Source organism: Cupressus sempervirens, chromosome 6 (genome assembly GCF_028749045.1).
Source record: "Cupressus sempervirens isolate cs-2001-9-10 chromosome 6, ASM2874904v1, whole genome shotgun sequence".
NCBI lineage: Eukaryota > Viridiplantae > Streptophyta > Pinopsida > Cupressales > Cupressaceae > Cupressus > Cupressus sempervirens.
In genome coordinates, this window is record NC_143123.1 from 681608734 (window position 1) to 681629150 (window position 20417).

At 33.1% G+C, this 20417-nt stretch overlaps 1 protein-coding gene across 1 annotated transcript in view; it reads right to left on the reverse strand.

Annotated features, from left to right (window-relative positions):
• LOC149554025 (mediator of RNA polymerase II transcription subunit 4-like) overlaps positions 1-14452 on the reverse strand; it is a 30458-nt gene extending 16006 nt beyond the window's left edge. The window contains exon 1 of the mRNA XM_089789354.1: positions 14265-14452. Within this exon, the coding sequence (XP_089645480.1) occupies positions 14265-14403 (139 nt within the window). The 5' untranslated portion in view covers positions 14404-14452. The remainder of the gene's footprint in view (positions 1-14264) is intronic.
• Positions 14453-20417: the final 5965 nt, after the last annotated feature.

The window sequence follows — 20417 nt, forward strand, 5'->3', positions numbered from 1 at the left end:
CTCTAATTTTCGTCACTTTCTCTCTCTCTTTTTTTTTAAATTTTCCCATGCAAGATGGTCCTGCATCAAACTCCCTTGGTAGAAAAGAAAAGTCTCACACTTTGACACCAAAAGAAAGATCTGCAACCATCTTTATCTTCACCAAAGGTTTCCACTTCATCAAAGACAAGAAAACTAACATGCAAATCATCCACATCTGCATCTCTCTCAAACACCAAAATCTCAACCATCCAATTAACATACTCCCAAGAACAAACTGAACATAATGCTTCATTAGCAAACCCTCATCCATATCAACAACTAGTAAATCCACACCAGCAACAACAAACTCCATATCAACAACAATATGTAACTCCTCAGCAACATATGCCAAACTCTCAATACCAACAGTGTCATTGCTCACAACAAGATGCTCTGCAACATACAAGTCACCACCAACAACAACTAGAGCATCCACGACCAAGTGCTCTGCAATTTCCATGTCAAACTCAACCAACTGATCATGAAAACCAACCTCTATCTCAACATCAACAAGGTTAGGAATATCTTTAGCAACAACCTCCAGCTGCTATGCAGGTTCTATATCAAACTCCACAATCTGATCAACAAAACCAAACTCTTCCACCTCGACCTTGCCATGCCATCTTCTCTCACGAACAAGTCTCTTAACCAGCCAAACAACTCTCTTCTAAATCGGTAGACTCCATGTAACATACCAATTTTCCTAATCAAGTTTCAATCTTGAATTAAATTAATTTCCTATTTCACATGACTAAGATTTCCAACTGCTATAAAGAACTCAATTATAATACAATGCTGAACAACCAAGAATACATAATGAGATGTTAACAATTAACTAACTTAATCAGCTGAAAAATAAATATCAAATGTATTCTTTCAACTACCTCTAGTTTTTCATCCGAAAGTAAATAACAGATAAAAAGAAATACAATTTGAGATATTTGTGATCATTTAACTACTTTAACGTAATAGCTATTTATAAAGTAAAAGACGTTCATCTTGAAATAAAATAATTAAACAAACAAAGGTTAAAAGAACATACAAATAATGAAGCTTGTTTTATTGGTTGTCCAAGCCCTGGCTTTGGTGAGAGGAGAAGTAATGACATAGACTTAACTTCCCAACCGCGGACCATTACTTATCCCCACTTATTCTAATTTAATAGAACGGCCCTCCCCACCCCGAGGTCGGGCTTGGGATGTTCATTAATCCAGCCATCAGAGTATCCAGGTGGGTTGAGGTCTCAACAGTTATTCGACAAAATAACTGAAAAGTCTGGACAATCAACAAAGATCAATTTTTTTGGCAAATCTACCTAATTCCACCCTGGCCACGGATTTCAAATGTGGGTCGTCAAACCCGATCTCCACCACTCAACTTGACAACTTACTTCATGAGTGGAACATGCATGAGCTACTGCATTATTTATTTATCATGCTATTATCTTATTCTAATAACATTCTTGTTTGTTGTAGATTCTTTGCACCTCCTCACCTATTTCAGACCATCAAGCCGATGACCCCTGGTGCTATCAGATTAAATTCACTGTGATACTTTACACCTTCTTCACCATATTCTAGCATTTCGCCTAGTAAATTCCTTGGTGTTCACTTAATTAAATTTATATCTATAAATCAGGTTGTAATTGTTTTATATTGGAATGATACACTCTTGACTTGAGCCATAAATGAATTCAAAGAATTTATCTTCTCACACATAAAGGAAGATGGCATGCATATATGCTTAAATCAGTACAAAGGAAATCATCAGACTTTATTTAATTGTGTTGTATATTTCAAATAGAAAAACGACAGATTAAAGAGATGCGACAAGCTTGTTGTTTGAGTCAACGACATAGCATCTTATGCTATTACTATGGGAACCGATGAACATCAAGTCAGCTAAGGAGTAAATTTATAATCAATACTTAACAGGAAAAAGAGTGAAAATGAATTTGCAAATTGTATCAGAACTCTTACGTGACTCTGTTCGTTTAACTGTGTAAAGCCTTGAGTATTGGATGAATCGCTAACTTATGTTGAGACCCGTGGCAAGAAAACTTAGTCGGAAGCACAGTAATATATATTTGGATTGTATCTACAAGTTTGGAAGATGCTAACAAGGGTTTTGAATGGTTACGTGACTTGAAAGCCGAGAGAAGGAAAGAATGCCGATAGACGACTAAGGAGTTCCATAATAAAGAATGAGCCAAACCTTACGGCTACCTTCAGTTACAAGATCCAAATCGAAAGTCTTTCAAAACGGCTAAAAAGAAAAGAAAGAAAGGAGGAAATAGTGAGAAGGAAAGAAGATGAAAGGTTTTTAAAAATTAATATTATTTTATTATTGTTTTATTTTCTCAACTATGCTTGTATGTACATAATAATAAAGTAGCACCGTTGGATTAATATTTTTAATGTAATGGTGTCATTTTATTATTATTTACATATGACCATATTTGAAAACGTATGATAATTAAATAATATTAATATTTGATAATTCTTAAGGGTAAGAATTTATGTTTATTTTACATTGTTTTTATTATAATATTCCACATTTTAGCTCATGCAATTCCACCATGAAATATGTTGCCAAGTCCTAGTAACCTTGCCAAGATAGTTTTAGGTCAAACATGTCAATTTTGATGACTGAAACATTTGACCATCCCCTTCCAATGACCTCGTTTCGCAATGTTTCCCCTATCTCTTCAGTCTTCATCCTGTAATCATTCAAAACAACATTCTCACCAAGACATCAATTCAAGATTTGTAAATTGCTAATTCAAAATCATCAAGTGACCATTTGGGATTTCATCAATGTCAAAATAACTAACTTTACATGCTCATCATATATGTTCAACGGCTATAATTAACTAACTTAATTTCACATGATCCTAAATAGTTCGATACAACGGCTATAATTAACTGACTTACTTTCATATGATAATTAAATCAATACAACGGCTAAAATTAACTAACTCAATTTCACATTGTTATGAAGATATAAACAACGGCTATAATTAACTAACTCAATTTCACATTACTATGAAGAAATAAACAACGGCTATAATTAACTAACTCAATTTCATATTGTTATGAAAAAATAATTGATTCAACGGCTATAATCAGTTTAAAATTTTAGGGCAAAATTTGGGATGTAACACTCCAACTCCACAAACATCTACAGAATGCCTTCCTCATCCTGTCCTTATCTCGATCATCCGAACTAGTTTCAAACTGAGCCACCACCTTCTTAGTTTGATCAACCAAACTAGCTTCAAAACGAGCAAACATCTTAGAAAAATTCCTCTCCATCACATCATGGAGATTCGCAATCATCTCAGGGTCCAATCCTCTCGGAGCCATCTCCTAAGATCTTCATAAACCCTCTGCAACAAATCCTTCCCACGCTCCTTATGACAATCTTGAATTGTTTGCAAGTCAAATTGCATCCTGCCACCTCACATGAACAATCAGGAACCACATCACAAGTTCAGGACCACGGATATGCAGTTTACAAACTCTCTACGATCATGAATCAACAAGATCAATATTCCATCTTCGCACCCATCGATCCATCTGCAAGCCCTCTGCAATTGCAAGCCATAACCACGATCTGCCACCTTGCAACCAAGAGATCTAGGACTCTAGAAAGAAAATCCACCACCAAATCAAGATCAACTCAAATCTACTTCTCCAACCCAAGTCCCAGTGCAAACTGCCACAACTTCGGCAATCTATCTACACGCTCAGGAACAATTGTGCTTTCATAAACTTCACCCAACCAAGGTCCTGATACAAACTGCCTCACACTTCGGTGATCTGCCTATACACTCAAGAACAATTGAGCTCTGATACCACTTGACGCAGTGCAAGGTAAGAGAATCCCCAAAGGAGATGTCCTAGCCCCCAGCAAATAACCACACAACGAAAATACAACAACAATGCAAGATCTGATATCAAATCACAATTCTTTATTGATAAAATAACTGTTACATGCAATGTGTCAGGCTGTAAGGCCTTCCCGGTTACAGCCAAATACAAACCAAGTAATAGTTCTGCAAGATCCCTTAAGATTCAGTCCAAACACTAGCTAGTCCAAATCCACATTCTGGTAGAAACCTCCAAGTTCTCAACTTGTGCTCGCAAGCCGCCAAGCAACCTCCTTGTTTCTAAACCACAACCACTAGCTCTTCTCACAAACTCACAACTCCATCACAATCCTGCTGTAAACTGCCTCACATTCGATGCTCTGTCCATAGACTCAAGAAAACTCATTCCTCTGCATCCTCCTTCTCTCCAAGCTTCTACTAAGAAGAGATCACACCTTCAAGCTTTGATTACAAATGCTCATATGCCTTGCTTAAATAGGCACTTCCCAGCCAAGATGTTACAAATACAACCAATGTGAGATAAAAGGTAAATGCAACTACCTTTCAACAACTATTTAATTCCCACCCAAATACAACTAAGCACCACCATGTGGCCCAACAAATATTAAATCAAAATGCATGATTTAATAAAATGTCCACAAACTTCTAGAATTCCACCTACACACCTCGATAAATGGAATGACAACCATTTTTATTTATTTTTCTATTTACGCTACCTATGCACCTTGAAAATAGAAATTCCTTTTTTTTCCTTCCTCTTTTTCCTTTTTTTTTATTTTTAATTATTTTTCCTCTAAATTTTCGTCACTCTCTCTCTTTTTTTTAAAAAAATTTCCCATGCAAGATGCTCGTGCATCAATATGCATGTAAATAATTTTGAAAATAAAAGGTAGATAGTTTCAACCAGGAAATTATAATTATTTTCGAAAAAATTTAGAGTATTTGCTCTGATACCATTTTATGAAGTAATTGGAAAATATTTGCTTGATGTTAGCAGAGACTGAAAGGTCAATATATACAAAAGAATGAGACGATGTTTCCTAGGAAACGATTGTAAAGAATAGAAACATTCTATTCTAGAGAAAGCAAAAAACGAAAGCAAACTAAAGCTTAAGATATTTACAATAGACAACCATTAACTAATAATAGACGACTTATCTATTATTATAATACAAATCAGTGTGAACTAGTTCCAGTACTAATTTAGATTTGTGTTCACTCAAGGGAAAAGATCTTTTTACATTCTTTCCTAGAGCGCATCCCTTACAAATGCCTATATGGTTTGAATTTAAGTTAGGTGTTCCAATGGTGATTTTTCCTATATTCGGTAGTGTATTGAATCCAAGTTGTCCAAGCCTTCTATGCCATATTTTATTAGGGTTTGATACCTCATGATTTAGAGCTCACTTTTGAATGTTACATAGTTTATGTAGAGTTCCATCTCTAGACTCTATTGTGATGGCATTCTTGTTGGAATGAGTAATTTCCCCCTCAAATGAATTGTAAATGCATAATAAAGAGGATTTTTTTTTTAAGTACATTGTGTTTGGTGTTTTGTATTTTCTTGTGCCTCTACCCATCCATCAAAGTGGTATCAAAGCCTAGTTGTTGTAAGATACATCAAGCTACCAACCAATTTTTTGAATATAGTTGAGTCAAAAGCTTCCTCGTTATCTTCTCTGCTAAGTTTTGTGCCTACTATAACAGGTGTAGAAACACGACAACAATTTATCAATCTAAACTTTTCAAAATATCTTTTGCATATTTACTTTGGCAAATGAAAATTCCTTTATCATTTTGAGTAACTTCAATGCTAAGAAAATATGTCATCAATCCTAGATCTATCATTTCAAATTCCCTTTTCATTGCTGATTTAAACATGTCAATAGATAAATTACTTGTGAAGATCAAATCATCAACATATAAACAAACAATCAAAATCTATCCTTGTTCATTGATCAAGGTTATCAATGAATCCTGTCACCCGGCATTTGTGACAGATGAAGCAAGATATTTTTGGAAATTAAAGGCCGCAGCCTTGGAAAACACTATTCATCAAGAAATTAATGGATATGAAGCATTTTGGCATCAGGCAAAAGAAAGGATTTGGATTCATATGCAACAACATTTGAGGTTGAAATTAGGGGGGGTTGTTGGAATGACTAATTTCCCCCTCAAATGAATTGTAAAAGCATAATAGAGAGGATTCTAGAAATTCCTAGATGGACAAATAGGGTTAGGTAAAGTTCTGGAAGTCATAGATAATGCTAGAAAAGTCTATTTGTGTTTTGTCAACTAATTTAGATGTTTCCAGAAATGATCTAAGACCTCTATAAATAGAGGCATCATGTAATGTAATTGATATGGACAAAATGGTTATTGAAATATATTGCTGCCACGGCAGATTGAGTATTTTTCAATTTTAGTTTATTTTGTCCATCCACCTTTCACAAGGTGTATCAGAGTTGTCGTGGATTCCTACGATTCTTAATGTTAGAATTTTTAGGCTAGTACAACACTTTGTCTTCATTAAAGGTAACATGATACCCTTCATCTGCAAGTCCTGAGATGGATACTAGATTCCTTTTTATGCCAAGTACAAAGAGAATATTTTCCAATTTTTTAGAGTAACCCCAGTTCTTAATTGCATAGAACAAGTCCCAATTCCTTTTATTGGATAGGTGGAGTTGTCTCCAATGGTGACTCCTTCAGTGAAATAATTTTCAAAAGTTTCAAACTTATCTTTGAATCCTGTTATGTGACAAGATGCACCACTGTCGACAATCCACACATTTTCGTTGGAATTTATCTCACTTGATAGAGTTAAGTAGAATAACAGATCTTCTTCTTTTTTAGCTTCGGCTATGGTGGCTAGAATTTTTTCCCCTTTCTAGACAGAATTTGTAAGTGTGTCCAAATTTCTCACACTTATAACATTAAACTTTGGAGAAATCTTTCCTTTTGTAATTGTTGTTTCCTTTTCTTTGGTCATTTTTCTTCCCTTCTTGTTTAAATTTCATCTTCTTCCCTTTGTTATTAGAGATTGAGAAAAGAGCTTAATTTTCTCCCACTTGGTTTGAGGTGATCCCTCTAGAAATTAGTCTTGATTCTTCTATTGTGCAATCAATTTAAGCTAATCAAAGTTTGGTATTGAACGTCTGCTAACAACTTGGATAAATGCTTCCCACGATATAGGTAGCCCTCTAAGTGCTATTATGGATAATTCTTGATCTTCAACTTTATTTCCAATGGATGATAGTTGACTATTTATTTCGGAAATTCTACCAAAGTAGGATGAAATTGACTCTCCTTTATTCATTTTTATATTCATAAGTCGATTTTTTAATGTGAGCAATCTAGTTGAGTTATTAATCTCAAATGTATCCTTAATTGTTTTACATACTTCAGATGCTTTCTTTAGATTTGATATGGAAGGGAGAATGTGATCTTTTACTGAATCAACAATGATTTTTTTGGCTTTATTATTTCACCTTTTCCAAGTGGATTTCACTACCTCGTTTTCAGGTATTGAAATGTCTTCTTCAATAAATGATTCTAATTCCAATTCTTCGAGGATTGTTGTAATTCGAATTTTCCATGAGAAGAAATTTGCTGCTCCTTTGAGCCTATCCTCAACTCTAACATTGCTTGCCATGATGTCACTTTTATTTAGTGATTGTGATTTGAAAATTTGTTTTAAGCAATCTCTCTACCAATTAGGCTCTAATACCACGTTAAAGAAAACAGATCGATTTGGTGGAGACTGAACTAACTGATATTGGCAGAAATACTGTACTGATTAAAGTATTATTCAGTTTCCCTTTTGAGAATTATAATATATATTTGATCGACTTTCTTTTACAGTTCAATTATGCTGATCAACAATAACTGTGAATTTCGATGAGAGAAAATCTATTTCAGACTAATGAATATATATGTTGCAGATCGTTTTTGAATGTATTGCTGACTGAATTTATTAAGTCGAAGACTGTAATTCACATTGCCTTTTTATTGATGTTCTTCAGCAGTCTTCGAAGGCATATTGTAGGGGCATGACTCTACGTGATCACATCCGATAGCACTTGCAACTGTATCACCTGCCATTTCAATGTAATTTCATTATTAAGGATGGTCGATACTTAATCGACATTCTGTCTTTGAGAAAGCTGATACTTATCATGATTTCAATAATATACCTTTGGTATATGACATATGTGCGTGTGTGTGTGTGTTGATGATGATGATGATGATGATGATATATATATATATATATATATATATATATATATGACCTTATGTGGTCACATCCGATAGCACTTGCGACTGTATCGCCTGTAATTTCAATGTAATATCATTATTAATGATGGTCAATACTTAATCGACATTCGGTCTTTGATAAAGCCAAAACTTATCATGATTTCAATAATATATTTTTGGTATATGATATATGTAAATATATATATGTTGATAATATACATATATATGCATATATGTATGTATATATTCACATACATACATACATACATACATACATATATATATATATATATATATATATGAGATCAGACTTTAACATATTAGATTTTCATCAACACATATATATTAACATATACATACATACATACATACATACATACATACATATGAGATCAGACTTTAACATATTAGATTTTCATCAACACATATATATTAACATATTTTATATATAGAATTGGCTTCAATTCACTATGACTCTAATTTCTCAACAGCAACTATATTGAAATTTCAGTTAAATGTAAACCTGGTAATTGTGATCCTCAATCGACTTGCAGCAGTAACTGTTTAACAGGCACCGACAGGTAAATTGCCTCTGCGTAAATGAGCCCCCATGCCCAAAATGCTTTCCTCAGCCGGCCAGAATATGCTGCACTTTTGCAGCAAATGCTTCCCACATTCAGGAACGCTGAGTGCTGGAAATAGTGCATGTAAACGGTGTCTCAATTAGCTGAAAACAATGCCCAGGTATGCAGTCCACATTCCCTCGCTGCTACGCCAAAGAATGGACACTGAAAGCCTCAAAACTTGATGCCCAGATCAGGAGTGATAAAACTCTGTGATAATGGAAACGAAAATAATAAACCTCCAGCAATTACAATGCCATCCTTAATCACAGTAACCAAAGAATCAGAAGACATATATATTCCTTCCAGCCTCAGTAGCCACAGTAAGAAAACACACTAAAAATCTCAGTCCAAATCCATAATACTTCAGCAATGGATTGAAATTCACAAACTCAGAAACCCTCACAGGAAACAATCAAAAACAAATAGACAATTGGATGATGAATTCTCATAATGGGAGCCATATTTATAATCTCCATTATGCAACTTAGCTTCCATCACACACCTTTCACTTAAATGCTTTTTTTTTATATTTACACATATAATATAATATATAAAAAAATCTTTTGCCTCCCAAAAACGACATTTTCAACCATATCATGATATTTTGACACACGAGGTCATTGTTTCTTGTGCCCAAGATTTAAAACTTTTCAACCCGATTCCAACGAGCTATGACACTAAGGTGGCCAACGTATAATACTAACAAAAATAGCAACCTCAACATATTTAGATTAATAATAATAATTCACCCGCCTTCCAAAAATGATTGAAGACAAATCAGAAAAAAAATTTGACAACACTGGAGTGATCTTGATGAAGAAAGATGATGACTAAACCTAAAAAGGTGACTTACTATAAATAGACGCTCCCTCCAAGATTCTTGGAACCCAAACTAAAAACCTGAAATAAAAACTAAGAGCATCACTCAACTCCCCTAACTCAACTGAGCTCATCAAAACCAACTATTGACTTACTGTAAATAGCAAGTCCCTCAAAAGTCAATAATGAGAGAAATTCACCATAGGTTGCTAGAAAGCCTAATAACCCCACAACTAAGACTTTCAAATCCTATTGTTAGCTCATGAGGGTTGCGATGACGATCTAACCAAGCCAGCTGCAAGAATCTAATAAAAATGGGGAAATTACAGAATGGTTCTACCTCTTGAGCATGTAGACCACATCCATGGTTGTAATGTCTTGAACCTAGTGTGCTCAATGCAGGTCACAATATTTCGAAAACCATTTCTTCCTCTTCTAAGAGTATTATTATATAGCATTTTTTTCCACTGAAACCAATTTTCTTTCACCTTCATCTGTTGGAGCATAAATGGTAGTACAACATTTTTTGCCAACTATATTTCATCGTAAATATCAAGCATAACTATCAAAAAGGACGTCAAATTCATTCACAAGAGGGCTTTGTTTACACAAATTGATTGCACCATTATGTGACTGTGGAACACCTCTCGGCATAATCGCCCAACTACTGTCATAGTCTCATTCATCTTTTTCCAATGCATGCTAAAGAGTTTGAACCTAAAGAGATGATTAGTACAAACATTTTATAATTTGGGTTTTTAACTTTTAACCAAAGTTACCTGGGAACAAGTCCCCAATATATTTTCAGTTGTCCCTATCCCGGAAACGTCTCAAGGACTTGGAGACACCTAGGGGACTTTAATATCTAGAACAAATTAGACTTTGACTCTCAAAATAACATAATTTGGCAAATAAATTTTGTTGATTCTTATATTTAAAGGTTCTATTATGTATAATTACATGCTTTATCCATGTATACATACAAATATTTAAAATTTCTCTATATATTTTAATTTTCCCTATTGTTATATAGCCGTCCCCATTTGCCATATCCCCACGTCCCAAAAATCAACAAAAAAAAAATTGTCGTCCTGGAAACTTGTCCCATTGTCCCTTGTGGTCCTCGTCCCAAAAACTCGAGGGAACATAGCTTTTAACCGATCCCTAATTAGAAATTATCCTTTGCTGTGTATGCCTCGTCGTTGCTTTGTACAAAATGCTATTCATAATCTAAGGTACCTTCACACTGATACCTATGATAACAAAAAAAGACCCTTTCAAATTTCATCAAACTAAATTTTCTTATCTGTGAACACTGATATAATTTCTTTAGTTCTTTATAAAAAACTGAAAGGCTCTTCGTTTACTCTTCCCAACCCACATTTTAATGTTATTTCACTAGAAAGTAGAAGGCAATCTAGAAGACAAAACCCACTCTAGGGAATGAATTGAAATAGCAAATAAATGAGTATTGTCCAATCCAAGCATGGGTACAATCAATGCATCATGTGATTTTGAGGGCCTACAAAGTATATAAAGATTGTCTGATCCAAGCATGAGTACAATCAATGCATCATGTGACTTTGAGGGCCTACAAAGTATATAAAGATAAGGAGCAAAACATGGAGACAACTTTTACAGGCAACAAAGTTGATTATATGTTTACTAATAACTAATGGAGACAAATATGACATTGAAAGGTGAAATTTGGAAATATACCATAGATGCAATAATTGCAAACTAATAATTAGTCAAAATCAGTAACAAACGTCAATGGGCCCTTGGTCTACTAGTGAAGTTAAATGGCTCACAAAGAGCCCACCAAGGATCAAGTCTTGTTGAGTGCAAGGCTCCGAGACATCATAAGGGATGAGGCCGAGATTGTGCCCAGGGTGATTTTGACAGCGTGGATGCTCCTCAGTCCTTAGCTCTAAGCCAAAGAGGTTTCAAGCACAAGTGGGCCCTTATCGGGTTCCTAAGTCATCTATGTGGTGGCTTCCATCAAAAAAAAAATTAATAACAAACCACTGCAGTGAGTTAGTTTTTCTCATTAAAAAACCTTCTTTTTGAGGATGTAATAGTCAACATTTTTTAACATATTCATAAGTAATCACAATTAAGTTATTTGAAATGCATTTGAAGCACCTAGTATCCAATTTTGACCTGTTTTCAACAATGCTTTTTGGCTGACCCGCAATCGTTTTGGTGGGGCTTGAGATCCACTATTGCAAGGACTGAAATGGAACTATGTGAACTAGATATATGTCTGACTATAGACACATCTTTTGCTTGTGACCTGAGCTTCTTTATCCACAAAGTGAGAGGTAGTTTGCTTGCTCTTTTCATTGTGTTGCATTATTGAAGAAACCTAACGGTGTTTGTAAACCTTCAAAATTGGCACAGAGATGTAGTGGCTGCTATATATTGCATTAGGATTTGTTTCCGAGAGAAAGCAAGAGTCTTTATTGCTATAGATTGAATATTGAGATTGGAGCTGCCCTGAAGAATTAAAGTCTTAAAAGGATGGCATTAGGCTTTCTTTCAGATAGAAAGCAATACTCTTTATTGCCATAGATTGAATATTGGGATTGGAGCTGCCTTGAGGAATTAAAGCCTTAAGGGCAGTAATTGACTCTAGGCTCATGAGGGTTTGCATTGGTTTTCTTAGGTTGATCGAGCTGACCCAGTATTACCTATTAAGTTTGGTATCACTTAGTATGACAGAATAGGAAAAAAATCAAGCTAAATGGATCTTATTTTGTAAAGCTATTTGCTTTTTGTGAAAAATAAGAAACAACACTGAGCAATGAAGATGTTGGATTTGACTGACATCAGCAAATTAAGCAGAGGTGCATGAAATGAAAAAACAATATAAGAGGGAAGCAGAATTGAATCTAAGAGACAAGGTATATCAAGAAGGAAATCAGTCATCATTCATTGCGTAAGAAAACATACTCTCAGGACGCTTAAACTAAGCTGAAGCCATATAATTCTTGTGCAACATAGAACTGACATTATGCAATGAAGATGTTAGATTTGATTGGCATCAACAAGTTAGGAAGAGGTACATGAAATTAAGAAAACAATAAGGAAGGGCGGAATTGCATTTCAGAAACAAGATATATCAAGAAGATCAATCACTCATCATTTATTTTGTACAAAAGAAACTCTCTATGGCATCAATTCTATCTCTAATGAAAAGGATCTATACGTGTACCCACATCAAGCTGGTAAATAAAACAGTTCAAAGTAAAGAACAAGCTGGAGAACAAGAGAGTTCTGTAAGAAAAAGTGCCAAGTCAATTGAATGAGTAGGGGAAGTTGAAACTCATCTATAATAACACCCTAGATCACAGAAAGTGGGTGGAACTCGATATATACTTGTTTAACTCATTTGATTTTTCAGGACATGAGGAATACCTTCTCTGCCGGAATTTGAACTAAGTTACCACATTTGCTCCTCCCTACCAGAATTCAAGGATCGATTTGCAGTTAATTTGGATACAGTGCAAATTTGTCCTCAATTCAGCTGCAGACTGAAATTCATCCAAAAGTCTCTCAGATAGACCCAAGAGGGCATCTGGGCGAATTTGAAAGACTTTTAAATCGGAACCAATAACCTGGAATGAATTTTGGAAAAAATTTAGGCAGATTTGACTGAAAACGTCTTTTTTTTTTCATGAAGTTCTTTTTGCCAACTTAGGTCTATTTAACCCGCCAACCCTAAAAGTGACCTCTAAAGAGACCAAAAAGGTTGTTTTATATGTCATTTGTGCATTAGTGAATGAAAAAAAAAACTTCTTGCATCCATTGCTAAACTTTCTTGATTGGTTACAATTGCTCAAGAGAGTTGACAAATAATTGCTGCATGCTCTGAGCTTGTTTTTGAGCTATTCCCACATGGTTGGCAGTGTGGACAACTCCTAAAAGATGTCGAAGAGGAAGATTTCAACAAAAAAGATAGGGTTTTGTTTGATTTGTTTTATTTAAAAGCGTTTTTGCATTTTTCTACAATATGAAATGAGCTGTCTAGTTTTGTTTTGTTTTGTTTTTTTGATTCGTGGCTTTGTGTGTTGTTTGTAGATTCATAGAATCACAAGTACTTCTAGCACTAGAAATTCCCACTTCAAAACAGACTAATCCTCTCCACTATGATAATTTTTAAAACAATGAAAGAATGTCACTATTGTTCCCCTACAAAAAATGGCAGAAAGCCTTAGAAAATGATGCCCGCTTGGGGACTGCAAGAGGAAACTTAAAGACAACATGAAAGCAATCCAATGCCAGGATAACGAGAATCAGTATCAGCGGTTCTGACAGCAAATTATGTTGAATGCAATAATTTGAGTAACATGTGCTTTGTTTACACAAATTTCAATTTTTCATTATAATTACATTGAGGAATTTGTGATCTCTGCTAATTCCCATCACCATAATAGTGAAAACAAAACTTACTCCAAAAAAAACAAAATTCTATCTGCGCATAAGAATCTAAATATGGGTACAAATTTCTTGAAACGTTATACTACTAGCAACCATGTAAAATCTTACAATAATAAATACCAATATCTTAAAGCCCGCAATTCTGAAACCCTAAATTTGAAGAAAACAAAACTGCAATACTCTTAAATGGGCGAATGGGTACACACTGGAAACCTCTAAGAGTCGGGACGCTAGTCCCGAAATCTCCAAAAGTAGCTGATGTGCCTTTCTTTTGGGCGGCAATGCGTATACAGGCGTCTCCCGCTCTGAAATTTTCAACGATGATGGAGGAGGCGCCATCGACATTGTCCGCGGCTCCTCTACTACAGAAAGCCCCAACCTCGCCCGCTATGTCAACATCCCCGTCTTTCCCTGCATAGCTTTAAGTCGGCCCCCGATCAATATGGCCTGCTGTCACTGCCAATACGAAGATAGGCAATTTAATCCATTGGTTTTTTTAAATATTTTTCTTTTTTTTCATTTAAATTTCTTTTTATTCTTAACTGTTATATTATTTAATACTTTCTCTAATTTGATTTGTTGGATCAAAACACTCTAATTTGATTTGTTGGATCAAAACATTCCATTTTAACTTATTTTTTCCTTCTACATGTTCAATCTTTTTAGATTATCATGTCTTTAAATTGCCCTTCTAAGCTTCCAATGAGGTTTATTAGATGTGCTTGTTTTCTGAAATCTGTTGTTTCAATTTTATTCAATGGTCTTTACTCTTTTATTTCTTGTATGAACTACTCTTGTGCTTTCTCTATGAGAATTTTTTCTTCTTTCTATTTTCTACTTTGATCTCTCTATTTTTGTTTCTCTTGGGATTGTGTTTCCACATCTTTTCCATGCCTAGATCATGTGTAACTGGTTTTTTAAAAAGTTTGGTATACTTTGTATTAGTATTTGATTCATCCTTCGTTGAGATGTTTCTCATAAGTGGGCATTTCATCTATAACAACTATCTCATGTGGTACAGTTATATATTTGTGTATGCTATATAGATTAGTATACAAATCATGTAACAACCTGTTTTCTCGGGTCTTAATTAACAACTAACATACTCAAAGGAATATAGTTACTACTTTAATTTCATAGGAAGACAGTTATATTAGTCATGTTCATGTGAAAGGGATGGACGGTTAAAATCAGTTAAACAAAATTTCTTAGCTAAGAACTTAAAACACCATCAATGAATTTAATGTAGAAAATAATATCCACGTACCTTGGAATTTGAATCGATAAATCATTGTAGGGATGCTTCTGCAACCACTCAGGTTAGTCCACCAATACCACTATAACAATATCAAATAACGAAATTCCTTCCAATACCACTATATCAAAATCTATTGATGATTATCATTAATAACCACTATATAAAATTAGGGCATCACAAACCACTGTATCAATTAAGGCATCAATTACCATTGGATCTTTTAGGGTTCTAGTTACCACTGAATCAATTAGGGCTTCAGATATCATTGTATCATTCCTTTCCTTCTAATTTCTTAATTGTGGCAATAACTCAAGATTAGAATATATGCTCATATTCGATATTCATACAAATGGAAAACAATTCATCATCTCTCGTATCTAGATATGAAATAGCTATAATATGAATTAACTCAATTAATCTTACCTTCTTGTATATACATAAAAGTGATAATACTTATTTTCGACAAACAATTGAATGTATAGCTTATCTGTGTCTATTGTACGTCTGACAACTTGGGGAGAGATGAAACATTGTCAGGGGCTTAACCACCCAACCTTAGACCATAACATATCCCCACACAATCTCTAACGAGAAAGGCCCTCTCTACCCAAAATTAGACTTGGAACATCTGTCATTTACTGAGCATCCTGGTATTTATCCACATCAGAAGACTTGACAGTAGGAGTTACAACAACGGATCATGCATGAGCTATTAAATAATTCATATTAAAAATGATAAACATTGTTATGCCATAACTGATACTATTTTCATGTTATTGTAGATTCATTTCTCTCACCTCTTCACCCTTTTCCTTGGCCACACAGCCAAGTGAGTCCCAAGTGTTTGAAATTCTCAGAACAACCAGTTCTATCAATTATACAAGAAGATTACATGCATCCAACATTTCACTACTTGTGGTTATATGATTATGTATTCCGAATAACCGGTTCTGTCAATTATGCAAGAAGATTACATGCATCCATCATTTCACTACCTGTGGTTATATGATTATGTTCCTTAAATATTCTAGAATTGATTCTAATATCCAGTGGCATAGTAATCTATACTTTGGTTCTTGATTATTACCAACCATAAACAAGGCTAAATTAAAGTAGTTCAATCTATAAATTCAAACAAGATATCAAACTGAATCTTGCTGCATAGATTCGATGCTTAATATGCTTATCACAACTGTGACTAGAAAGATTATGTTCTTTAGACTACTTGAAAAATATCATCGGATAGTATAATTCATTTCAGATTTTATTGCATTTGGGAAAAATGATTCCCTAAGGGTTGTATCTAATTTAATATGAAGGTTAAAAGAAGAGGGATGTTAACAAAGGACATAAAATATGCAACAACTCATATTGTAACTTTGAAATAAATTTGGAAAGAAAGAATCTTGTGAGCCTAACTGACTATTATAAAATGATATTGAAATAGCATGACCTGATGTGTATTTGTTATTGTTCTGATGAACCCAAACTCAGATTTGTCCTCTCCAGTTATGTTGCAGAGTATAATCCAATTGCAGATACAGTAGACATATCAATGCAGATGGCTTAATCCTCGATGGTTGATAAAATGGCAAGATTGTCGCTTACAATGGACATTTAAGTCTAGTAATTAGAGGGAACTCTCCATAAAGAATACTATTTAAATCTTTAAATGATGTTTCTAGAAACTATGAAAAGTTAGAAGAAAGTTCATTATATATCATAGGGAATATACAGTAAGTTGAAGAAAAAAAACGTGATCATAAACAAAAGATAAGAGGATCTTGTGTCTAGCCAGTTGCTATAGAAAAAAACATATTGTAATGGTAACCTCATGACTTGTTAAGGAGCCTGCAATGCTTAGATAATCTTGAACTCCGATCGATTCTTCCCAGCCACTTAAGACGTCACCTTTAGTTATTCACAGTCTCTGATTTGTAACCTGAATTGCTTACACAACAAAAGATTATATAAAATTTGGTTGATCAAGTTACTAGTTGATAATTATAAGTATTCAACAAATGTAAATATATTGAGAGGCTGAGAAGAAAATCGAGATTAAAAGGGAATTTGGAAACAACACCACATTAAGAATTTTGAAATATGGAAAATATAAAGAAAGGTAATACATTTGAATCCTCTCTCAGCTTCCATATAAAAGGATGAACCAAGACTTCTTGGCTCCCATCAGTTAAAAAGATTTTATGCCCCTTTGAATTCTAAGTATTAAATCGATTGGGAAAAGAGAAATAAAAAGGGAAAGAGTTAAGGAGGAGTTGAAAAGTTATAGACTTTATTTTATTATTATAATACATTCTTATATAAGTTCACATAAGTCTATGGATGAGGTGACATCATTAGATTATATTATTATAATTTATTGGTGTCATTTCATTTTTATATTTACATGTTCGTATGTAAGTGTTTATTATAATGATAAGATAAAAATTCATAAACAATCTCTAAAGGTATGTATTATATTTTAACTCAATTATTTTATGCTTCTCAATTTATTTATTTAAATAGCTCATGTGGGTCCCATAGATGTATCCTATTTCAAGTTGCTAGGTTCTCAACCCATTTACCAGTAATGGTGATGCTCCTATGCCCAATTCTTTTCTGACAATGCTTCCACCCCTTCGACATGTTTCCTGCAAGGAAGTTCTTCGCAATTAAATTATATTATCATAATAAATTATTTAATCATAATTAATCACAACGATTAACCATCTTCTCAATTCCATGAATTCATGACAAATAATCAACTAACTTGTTATCTTCATTTTGAAATTATAACGACTAACCATCTTACCATTTCATAAGATTACAATCAAATTAACTATCAACTGACTTCATGTGAACCTCAACGGCTATATTTTAAATTAGGTCAAAATTTGGGATGTAACAGATCATCAAGATGGTTTTATGCATTTATATACATTGCATGCATTACTATATATATGAGAACTAAGTTTGGTATGGTATTAATTCTTTAAGGAGCAAGTTATTGTTAATTCGTGGGCTTCTTTTGAGTCCCTTTAAGAGGCAATGACCAATGGACAACTTCCTATTGTTTGTGCATTCCTTCAAGGATAGCAATACACTTTATTCATGTTTTATCTTCAATGCTCCTTTTTTTGAAGACATATTTAAATAAATGGAACATGTCATTATCACTTAGTAACTATGTTCTTTTGTAGATTTTCTTGTGATGCATACCTCTTGTCACCTATCTTTATGATGTCAACAATATTGGAGATGGATGTTTAATATCAATCACAGTAGCATACCCTTAAGTTGCAGGTCATTTAATGTGCTAAAGATGAAGACAATCACATCTAATTTCAGCCAAAATATTCAAGAGAGAAGTTTTGCCTTCAATTCCTTCATTGTTTCTTTCACTTTTGATTTCTTCTTGTATAATATTCTTGAGTTTTTACTATCTAATGAGGGTCTTAAATACTTTTCGAACAAAAAGTGTTGCTCTTTCAAACCAAATGTAACCAGTCTAACTAGTCATTAAGGAAAAATGACAACGATCTGAAATCAGAAATATTCATTTTACTTGAACTTTTCTTCATGTATAATGATTCTTATGAGACTAGAGAAATTAATTCTCCTTAATCTTTATATGAGATAGCTTCCTTAAATAATTCATTTTGCTTTTGTTTCTTTGGGAAATTATTTAATTTTTACTATCTAATGGTTATACTTATATGCTTCACAAATTCATATTGTTTAAAGAAAATATAACCAATATGTATGACATTAAGTTAATTTTTTATTGCATATATAAATGATAGATTTTGACAAATAGTTTAATGATTTTGAATTATGTAAATTTGCCCTCACTTTACTTATTAAATTGTGAAAACTTGAATTTCAAATATAAGAAGCTTTCAAATATTAAAGTGACATATTGAAACTTATAACTATTTATAGGGAAAGATCTTTTAAAGCTATGAATGATTGAAGCTTTAATTTTATATATGAATTTGTATGCATTATTCAGCTACTCTTTGAAGATGGTAATTTTATTTTACAAAGCAATTATATTTTAAACAAGTGCCACGTAGTGACTTGTATTTGTCGCGCATATAATAATTATATAGTGTAGTAAAATAATAAAAAAATTGGATAATGTTTAATATAATATAATTAATATTTTAATATTTGATTAATATGTAACATTTTTAAATGAAAGTTTGCAAACTACACATATTTATATATTTGAAAAATTTTTTTTTAATATAAAATTATTATAATTAAAAATTTATAATATTAATGCAATGCTACTATTATAGCTTAGTTGTATTTAGTGTGTGTGTGTATTATTATTTAAATTTAACAACTATTCAATAAATTGTATCTTGTTGCATATTTTAATTATTATTTTTAGGCATGATTGTTAAAAAGCTCTCTCTAGCATAAGAGTTCTCAAATTTTGATTAAGACAATTAAATTACACATGCTAAAATATCACATGATCTCTAAAAATCCGCCCCTATAAGACCTCATATATATGAGCCAATCATATTGAAGTAAAATATTTGAATTAATTTTAGAAATTAATAAACTCACAAATATACATTAGAACAGTAAAATATTGAAATTAAAAACAAAAATACATAAATCTAATTGGTTGAAATAAAAAAGATTAATCACTAGATAAGTACAAGTGAATGCAATAGTATATTGGGATAGATACAATAAGTAGTGTGATCTTAAATGTTATTGACACAAACTTTTATACATTTAAGTTATTATAATTTTTGCAAGGGAAAATTGTGAGTAACTTGTCTCAATTTTATTTTCTCATCATGCAACATTTTTTTCCTCAAACTTTACCAACTATTTTTTAGGGAATGTTATAGAATGAAATATTTTCAAGATTTGCATACTATTTTGCAAGTTAAAATTCTATTATAAAATAGATCACTCTATCAGCTTATTGTTGCATGTACACAAACTTAGAACTGCTAGTTTAATATATATTGAACTCTTTGGTAGCATTAAAGTGATGACTATTGCTTGAAAGCGATTCATGTTTTGAGCTATTAGAGCTAACATTACATATGCATAATTTCTTGCGTCACTCAAA